We start from the raw sequence: 10,000 nt of genomic DNA on the forward strand, positions 1-10,000 counted from the left end.
GGGTGTGTTACCTGTGCTGTCTCCCCTAGGTAGAGGCTGAAGTGTTCCCTGGTGATGTTGGGCAGGTAGAAGGAGGGCATCACCTCCGTCTCAGAGAAGTCCAGCCCCCAGGTCTTGGTGAAGAAGTCTGACTCCCGCTTGGCCAGCCGGGGGTCGTTGAGCGCCGCGGGGAGGTTGACCTTGGAGTTGAACACCGTCCACCCGCCGTGCTCCGCCACCACCGACGGACCCTCGCACAGGCCCCGGCCCTCGCCTGCAAGGCATTGTGGGGAAAAGGGGATGAGTCACAGGGAGTGTGCGTTCTGACAGGCTGAACACTGTAATGTTATGTACACATGACATGCTCTTCCCCTGGATCTTAGATCAGCGGTCTCGATCGAGGCTTTTAAAAAACAGCCAAAGACTGTCCTGTATAGACAGGCTTTCGGATAGCCCCAAGGGCCTGTCTTTCTGTGTCCTGTTGATGTTGTTGTACACCTGTTGTCTGTTACTTGTTCTTATTTTCACTTGTTTGCCTATTTTAACCTGCTATGACTTTCGCTCTTTTATTATGTTTTATTGTGTTTCTTCTTTATTATGTTCTGTATATGTAAAGCACTTTGTGACCCTTGGTCTGGGAAAGGTGCTGTACAAATAAATTTTTACTTACTTACTTACATTAGGCACGGCAGGTTTATTTGTATAGCACATTTCATACAACTAGGGATGCTCCGATCTGGATTTTTGGGGCCGATACCGATCACCGATTTTTTTTTCTCAAGATCAACCGATACCGATACCGATTTTTTTTAAAAATACATAACTGTAGGCCTACTGACTGGATAGCCTACATATTTTTTGCTTTTTAGACAAAAGTTTTGATCCATTAGGCACCAAGCAAACGCAGACCCATTTTTATGGCATAGTAAAAGTCTGGCCTATCACCCAGTTAGGGCCTGAAGCCCAAGTCAGTCGATATGGCTGTATAAAAGACATCATAAACGTGGCCTTCATGGTTTACATACTGTTACGTCCTCCTATGTTTTCTGTTCAGTTATCTGTCTTCCCCAGCAAAAAAAAAAAAAAGATCGGTTTTTGCGATCGGCCATTTTTGCCGATCACCGATCGAGTCATTTGGAGTGAAATCGGCCGATTTAAATCGGTGGCCGATAAATCGGAGCATCCCTACATACAACAGGTGCAATTCAAAGTGCTTTGTGACACAGTCTGATCATTTGGTCCGCATGTCAGCAACCAATCAAAATGTTCAGACTTTTCTTTCGAAACACGGAACTACGTTTCAACGTTGTTGAGAATCAACACAAACAAGTCGCTAGTCAAGCCAAAATGCTGCAACGAAACGGATTGGGTGAGTAATCCCCACTGCTACCTAGTTAACTAGAACACTACTTTACATTGTTAGCAGGCTCACAAAACAAGCTTTGTTAGTTGACTAGCGATGTGTCGTTGATTTCACTTTCAACAAAGGAAAGTCTGATCATTACATCAGATCCCGACATGAGGAGCAAAGCATTAGAACGTGACACATACAGCATAAAAAAAATACATCAAGAGGAGAATAGTAACAGATAAAAAATAAAATGATACGGATATATATATACAGGGTTCCCACACCTTCTGAAACATCACATTCAAGCACCTTTCAAGGACTTTCAAGACTCAATTCCCTCAAATTCAAGGACCCAACACAGCATAGTTTGAGACAGAACTAGATGATAATTTATTAGGAACACGTTTCTTTTAGAGAGAGAGAGAGAGAGAGAGAGAGAGAGAGAGAGAGAGAGAGAGAGAGAGAGAGAGAGAGAGAGAGAGGGGGGAATTCAAGCACTTTCTTCTACTCTTTCTCCACTCTTCTTCGAACCCTAACCCATGTCTATTTTCAAAAAACGTTTACGGCCTTGATTTTCGTTTCTCAAATTCACAAACTTTCAAGGATTTCAAGGACCCGTGGGAACCCTGTATAAAAACATGTAATAACATAAAGAACCCTGTAAATAAACATGTAATAACATAAAGAATGAGACAGCCTTACCGGTGGGTTCCTTGGGGCAGACGTCGGGCAGGGAGCGTGGCTGGGGGGCCTGGGGGGGCCGGTAGTGTCGTGCGGGGGGGGGGGGATCCCGGGGTCCCCTGTCCCGGTCCTTGCGGTAGATCCCGTCGCTGCCCCCCCCGGTGCCGCCGCTGGTGTGGTGGGGGGGCGCTGGGGAGGAGCTGTGGCTGGAGGCCATGGCCTGGTGGGGGGGGCGCCTGGGACACCCAGGCTAGCTGTAGGGGGGGCAGAGAGAGAGGGCTGGGGTTAGCACGGGGCTAGCACCTCCAACACCCAGGCTAGCTGTGGGGGGAGGGGGGGGGCAGAGAGAGAGGGCTGGGGTTAGCATGGAGCTAGCTAGCACCTCCAACCCACAGGCTAGCATGGGGATAGCACGTCCAAAACCAAGACTAGTTTGGAGGCAGGGAGACACAGCTGAGGTTAGCATGGGGCTAGTACCTGGGGCTAGCTGGGGGGCAGAGAGATACGGCTGGGGTTAGCGTAGCGTAGGGTTAGCGCCTCCAACACACAGGCTAGCTGGAGTTAGGCCGTAGGTGTGAACAGAAGCCTGAACATATGAGAGACCATACACACAGCAAGCACGTTAGACCACATACCACACGTCAACATGAAAGCACCTCGCTCGCCTCTCACATCGACCAACGACACGTGTTCCCTACTAGGAGGCTGGTGGAGGTAGAAATCGGAGGATGAGCTCATTGTAACGCATGGAATGACACTGTCATTCCTCATTCCATTCTTTACAATAAGCTCATCCTCTGGTTTCTGCCTCCAACAGCCTCCCCTGGCCGAGAGCTATATCTACTCCTACTACAAGACCTACTATATCTACTCCTACTATTAGACCTACTACATCTACTCAAAGACATGAGACATGGTTAAACGTTGAGTTGTTGTCTATATTAGCATATAAACAAAAACTTAGTTCTTCCTTCTTCTAGCATGATGACTGCCAATGGCTCCTGGCCCTAGCAGACTACTTTTTCTTGCAATAACTGATAGATATCTAGATGATTCACTTACTTAGACAAATCTTGTAAGTCTCTTTGGATAAAGATGTCAAAAATGTAAATGTAACATTTCTTAGAGACAGAAGTGCAAAAAAGCAGCATCCGCATCCGCACACTCAAATCTGTGCAAAAATCGTCGTTTAGCCGGGTAGTTTAATAGTGAAGATACCACCGCTCATCCGTGATCAGACTTAGCTGAGGTGCTGCAGCTGAAGAGTATCAAACCGAGTGAAAAAAGCAGCATCCGCAACACTCAAATCTGTGCAAACATCATTGTTTATTGCGAGCTTTGGGTCGTGACTGATAACAGGATGAGCGGTGGTATTTTCACTGTTTATAAACAGAAGTGAAAGTGTTGATAAGACGTTTTGGCCTCTCTCTGCCATTTCCGACCCAGTGGGGTAACCATGGTAACCATGCAGAGCAGGTGTTATTGGCTAGAGACGTGAGAGGTCACGTGACCTTGTGACTCACCTCACCTCACATGACTATGATCTATGGCTGCGTTCGTTCGTTGGTAAATTCGCTCTGGAAATCTGATCAGCACTCATGGAATGCCGTCTCATGTCCAATCAAAATGACTTGGTCCCCTTTATGACGTTGAACCCCAGTGTGCGCTCCGGCGCTCTCAGAGCGAATTTACGAACGCATCCGATATCTGCATATTAACAGTAGCAGTTACATTCTGTTCCATCCATTACAATGAGCCCGTCCTCCGGTTTCTACCTCCGCCAGCCTCCCCTGGTGTCTTTGTATTAAAACACTCTTCCTTCCTGTCCACAGCATGGTCAGGTGTAGCGTAAATGTCTCAGTGTGAACACTGACGATTACATTTTTGGCATTTAACAGACGCCTTTATCCAAAGTGACTTACAAGAAATTACATTTGACTAAGTCAGTGAATCATCTATCCATCGGTTGTCTGTCTGTGTGTCTGTCTGTCTGTCTGACTACCTAGATATCTATACATCAGTCATCGCAAGAAAAAGTCATCTATGCTAGGACCAGGGGCCATTGGCAGTCACAAATGCTAGAAGAAGGAAGATTCGTTTAGTTTTTGTTGTTTTACAGTAGAGAAACTGTACAGGGGGGTAGAGGGGACGGAGAGGTTAAGACTGTTACGGCTGCGTCTGTGCCTCTGTGTCCAGCCCCAGCCAGCCTTGGGGTGGGAGGAGTTGTCCTGTCATGTTTATCTGCCTGTTGATGCTATCATCAGTGGGGTTTAGGCTAGGCTAGGTCTTTATTGTGTATATGCTATTCCTCCCCTCTGTGCAGAGTGCAGACTGATCTGTCTGCGTAGATAACAGTGTTGGCGCAGTCTAGACTGAGTAAGCAGCTCGTTCACCGGTGACGTTGTAAACTGAAGCGAGGGAGGGAGGGAGGGAGCCACGCGTGCAGACGTATAGGTGAGCCTTGAGCCTATAATCTGTCTGGCAGAGATACACAGTGTGTCGTGTAAGTATCTAAAACCCACGACGATCTGATTTGGGGGGGGGGGGGGGGGGGTGAAGAAGACCCTCTGTTGCTGTGTAATCAGTTTGTCTGAGGGTTAGATTAGACTAGGACTAAGGTTAGGGCAGGAGGGAGGGCTGGATGGGGAGGGAACCTAAAACCACATGATACTATAGGTGACTGTTGATATGGATAATAATACAATACAGAATGTCACACCGGAGAGACCAGTTCATATAGGCCATTTAGCTGACGCTTTTATCCAAAGCGACTTACAGTGCAATGAGTGCATAGTATACTATACATGTATACATATAGTGCATACTTTATGTATATATATGGTCCCAGCAGGAATCGAACCCACAACCTAAGCATTGTTGTCAGAGCCATGCTCTACCCACTGAGGCACAGAGGACCATAGCATGGTCACTGCTAATCTGACCAGCCCATACGTGTCTATACCAGCTGATAGGACATAAGTAGCTATACAGGATACAACACAGCGGTAGAGAGTGGTCCTCTGTGGCTCAGCTGGTGGAGAATGGCGCTAACATCGCTTAGATTATGGGTTCAATTCCCAGTGGGACCATATAAACAGAAAAAATGGTATGCACTCACTGCAATGTAAGTGGCTCTGGATAAAAGCGTCAGCTAAATGGCATATTGACATTATACAGGATGCCTTGGGTCGGAGAAAGGGAAATCAATGATTCGCAGACACATTACTTAGGTCACATGACAAGAAGCAGAAACGGCATGCAGGAGCCAGCTAACAAACCGACACTTGACCAGCAACAGCAAGACACAGCTCACATCCCCCAGCAAAAGAAAGACAGACAGACAGACAAGAAACAACGATATAGCATCGATCTCAGCTAGCAGGAATCCACACTGTAAATGCATTGGAGAGGGGGAGGCTACCTAACAGCTCTAAACACTACTGCTGTGGTCAAGCTACAGTTCAGACCACTACTGCTGTGGTCAAGCTACAGTTAAGACCACTACTGCTGTGGTCAAGCTACGGTGAAGACCACTACTGCTGTGGTCAAGCTACAGTTAAGACCATCATAGCTGTGGTCAAGCACATCCAATCTACTGTCTGTCTGTCTGTCTGTCTGTCTGTCTGTCTGTCTGTCTGTCTGTGTCTGTCGCCTTGAACACACTGGCACAACCAGCTGGTTACACGTACACACACACACACACACACACACACACACACACACACACACACACACACTACACACTACACACTACACACTACACACTACACACACACACACACACACACACACACACACACACACACACTACACACACACACACTACACACACACACACTACACACACACACACACACACACACACACACACACACACACACACACACACACACACACACACAGCCTAGCTAGCCTGTTAGCTTAGCACAATCTGACAGCCTTCACAACAAACAACACAAACCTCCACATATACACACACACTGAGCTAACTAACTAACGCACGGACACACGCACACATAAGCACAGCGAGGCACAGTGACAGGCTGGGAGACATTAAGACACCTAAAGGGACTTTATTTATGTGATTAATTACCTGTTGTTGTGTGAAACACAGCAGTTGTCAGTTCGCATGTCCGCCATCACAGGAGCTTCACGTCAACCCGCCCGGCACCGTAACCACAATGCATAGCGCTGGCTTGCCACAGCGCGCTTCTTCTTCTTCTTCGTGTTGTTTTACACTGTAGCCCTTCTTCCGCCCACACGACGCTCATTCCAGAACCTCTTCCGCCCTCTAACTGTTGCCAAGGGGACCGATTTTTTCTTTTTTTCTGAATTCACATGAGGGGGCTAAAATAATATATAGTAGTGTATGAATGTATGACATGTATCACATAGTGTGTAAGAAATGTAAATCTTTACCTTTTCTTTTGACTGTTTTCCCCTGCTTTTATATTCATTCTATGCTTGTATATGTTTTATTATATTCACTTTATGTTCTTATTCCTGTTGTAAAGCACTTTGAGCTGCATTTCTTGTATGAAAGGTGCTATATACATAAAGCTTTACTTACTTACTTACTTACATGACAACTAAGAATGTCCTTCGACCTCGCCTCTTGCAAATAATAGCCTATAGATTATATAGAACATGTTTCTAGTACTATATTCTTCAATGTTGATAAAGAAATGTCTTACCCCCTGGTTCTAAGGCTGGATGTAAGCCTAACTAATGGTGTTTTAACACCACGACTGACTGGGTCCCACTACAGTGCTTTTGGGATGTACTGTACTGTTGTAAGCACTGGTGTTGTTTTTAGGTTTTAGGAACTTGTTGTTGTTGTTTTCATTACCCGGGCTGATTCTGAGGGGTGAGCAGGAAGGAAAGGAAGGAACTTAATTACTAAGTCCCGAAATATCCCCTCGGCCGCAAGCCAGGGTAGGTCCACAGAGACTCTGACCCAGAACCTTTTTTTGGGCCCGTCCTCAAGAGATAGAAACCCAGAATTATGTGACCTCAGACCCATAAAGCCCTGGTGTTTGGACCCGTGGTGGAAACGAAACACATCTATCATCAAAGATCCCTTTGACAGAACCTTTCGGTTCATTCGACACACAAAGACAGCCACTCATAACTTAGTCAAATGTCAACAAACTTTTATTGTTTGAAGTTGGTACAAAAGGCTGTTGTCTGCCATAGCAACAGTTCATCAACAGTTCATCAACATCCTGCATAAACGCCTCAGGCTAAATAATAGATGACAGAGTGATAGATAATGTAGTAACATGGATGCACAAGGTGAGGCCAAACCGAGGCTCTAATATCTCAAACATGGAGCCCAAATGGGATATAACTAATCCATAACTAATCAATGAAGTTTATTCATTCTGAAAAGATCAACTAATATGAAGTGGAGCCACTCACTCACTCACTCACTCACTCACTCACTCACACACTCACTCAGTCACTCACTCACTCACACACTCACACACTCACTCACTCACTCACTCACACACTCACACACTCACTCACTCACTCACTCACACACTCACTCACTCACACACTCACACACTCCCTCACTCACTCACTCACTCACTCACACACTCACTCACTCACTCACTCACTCACACACTCACTCACTCACACACTCACACACTCACACACTCACTCACTCACTCACACACTCACTCACTCACTCACTCACTCACTCATACACTCACTCACTCACTCACTCACTCACTCACTCACTCACTCCCTCACACACTCACTCACTCACTCACTCACTCACACTCTCACTTAAAATTAAATACTTAAATACTACACATTCACTGATTATAGGCACTCATAGCGTAACCTATTAACAGAATATTTGGAAAATGATATGTTAACCATATTGATAGATATAACATTATTGTGTACGATATGTTAACATTGCTGTGTTTTGGGGGGGCCCGGGGCACAATTCAATGAAGACTTAAAGGAAGTCGGCCAAACAGCCAAATCGCGTGTCGTTGTAAACAATCGTCCTATTTCGTCGGACCAAGAACTTTTCCTGAAGTTGAAGTGCTCAAGGAGGCATTCAGGGCAGGTGAGGAGGATGCTACACATGTTGATCAAAGCTAACAACCAATCAAAAGGCATTTAAAGCACTTCAAATGCCTTTTTTAAAATTTCTTTTTTTTACTGTTGGTGCAACCCTAAATGTCATGTTGATTTATTTATGTAGAACAGAACAGGAACAATCAATCAACAAAACCAAATGGCGTCCTAACATCTCAGAGAGAGGAGGTAAAACACTTCCGTTAACAGTAGCTAGCCGTGACGTTGCAAAGCATCGTGGGTCGAACCTCAAAAGTCTTTCCTCTGTTCCTCTCGTCCTCCTCTCTCCTCGGCCTCCTCCTCACAGCCCCATTGGAGGAGAAGGTCCGAGGGGGAGGATCCTCAGACCCTCTCCTCCAATGAGCTTGAAGAAGAGAGGACGCAGAGAAGTAAGGAGGTAGTTTAGAGATGTCGCCCTTGTCGTGTCTCTCCTCAAAATGGCTCAGAATTCTCTGATGAAAATGAAGAGATGACAACGAACATGAAGTCACAGACATTCACCCGGACAGTGGATCTGCATCAGGAAACCTGCACTGGAACACCACACAACGAACACACCTCTGTGTGTGTGTGTGTGTGTGTGTGTGTGTGTGTGTGTGTGTAGGTGTGTGTGTGTGTGTGTGTGTGTGTGTGTGTGTGTGTAGGTGTGTGTGTGTTAGCATGTACAGTAGCTGTAGTCGCTTTGTATAGTTTTACCATGAAAATATAGTTATTATTATTGTTATTATTATTGTTATTATTGTTATTATTATCATACTGTATTCAAACAAGCTCTGCTACAGTATAAAGGGCACTTGAAATTCGAGAGAGAGAGAGAGAGAGAGAGAGAGAGAGAGAGAGAGAGAGAGAGATAGAGAGAAGAGGCAAAAATATTCCAAAAGCAAAAACTAAATATGCCGTTTTTTAACTCTCCAAAATACTTTAAGTGAGGGAAAAAAATCTGAAAAAAATCAGCTTTTTAACTGTGTTTTATTTTCCCACCACCATTCACTTGGTTGGTTGGAGAGAAAAAAAGTCCCAAAAGTAGTCCCCTACTACAAATCCTCTTCCAAGGGGTTTCCAACGCTCTAATCCAGGGGCCCTTGTTTTCGGGAAGTCTCTGCCACGTGGTGGGGTTTCCCACCCTCTAATCCAGGGGCCCTTGGAAAATGAGTCTGATGAAGCCGCTCTCCCCGGCCAGCTGCTGCACGCAGAACGGGCAGGCGGCGTGGAAGGTGTGCGTCCCGTGCGGCAGCGGGATCTGACTCCAGAAGCGCGCCGTCTTCTCCGAGCACACGTGGCCGCACGGCGCGAAGGCGTGCGTGGGCGGCGCGGCGTCCAGGTAGAACCCCGCCTCGCACCCCAGCCACAGCGGCACGTACGGACCCCTCGTCCTGCACATGGGGCACTCCCTCTCCTGCCCCTGCTGCGCCCCCCCTCCCCCTTCCTCCTCCACCTCCACCTCCTCCGTCTCTCTCCCTCCTCCTCCTCCACCTCCTCCTCCTCCTCCTCCTCCACCTCCTCCTCCTCCTCTCCCCTGCCCCCCCCAGCCGTGGTAGCCGTGGACGTGACCGCAGCGGAGGTAGACCCAGGGCTGCTTCTCGTCGGGGCCGTCGCGCGGGCGCCGCAGGCTGGGGAAGGCCAGCGTGTTGAAGCCCACGGGGCACTGGGGCCGGCCGGCGTTCAGCTCCTGCCGCAGCGCCTCCAGGTGTTTGGCGGTGGGAGTGCGGGCCAGCCCCTCCGCCGTGCGCCACAGGAGGGTGGCGCCGCACAGGTCGATCAGGGAGCCGTCCACCAGCTCCTGGGACTCGCTGTCCACCTGCGGGGAGGGAGGGGGGAGAGGGGGGAGAGGGGGGGAGGGAGGGAGGGAGGGAGAGAGGTTTAGTCTGTGAAGGTGAAAAATACTTAACGGTC

General features: G+C 47.5%; 1 protein-coding gene and 1 pseudogene across 2 annotated transcripts in view; both read right to left on the reverse strand.

Annotated features, from left to right (window-relative positions):
* The window catches only part of vps54 (VPS54 subunit of GARP complex), a 29,459-nt gene extending 23,293 nt beyond the window's left edge, over positions 1 to 6,166 (reverse strand). The window contains exons 1-3 of the mRNA XM_080547125.1: positions 6,105 to 6,166; positions 2,033 to 2,265; positions 12 to 253 (exon numbers count right to left, since the gene is read on the reverse strand). Coding sequence (XP_080403251.1) covers positions 12 to 253; positions 2,033 to 2,228 — 438 coding nt within the window. The 5' untranslated portion in view covers positions 2,229 to 2,265; positions 6,105 to 6,166. The remainder of the gene's footprint in view (positions 1 to 11; positions 254 to 2,032; positions 2,266 to 6,104) is intronic.
* Positions 6,167 to 9,233: 3,067 nt separating this feature from the next.
* The window catches only part of LOC308171361 (E3 ubiquitin-protein ligase pellino homolog 1-like), a 14,208-nt pseudogene continuing 13,441 nt past the window's right edge, over positions 9,234 to 10,000 (reverse strand). Inside the window, exon 6 of the transcript in view lies at positions 9,234 to 9,905. The product of the transcript in view is annotated as an E3 ubiquitin-protein ligase pellino homolog 1-like (transcript). The remainder of the gene's footprint in view (positions 9,906 to 10,000) is intronic.

The sequence above is a fragment of the Nansenia antarctica genome, assembly GCF_963989245.1.
Source record: "Nansenia antarctica genome assembly, chromosome: 16".
NCBI lineage: Eukaryota > Metazoa > Chordata > Actinopteri > Argentiniformes > Microstomatidae > Nansenia > Nansenia antarctica.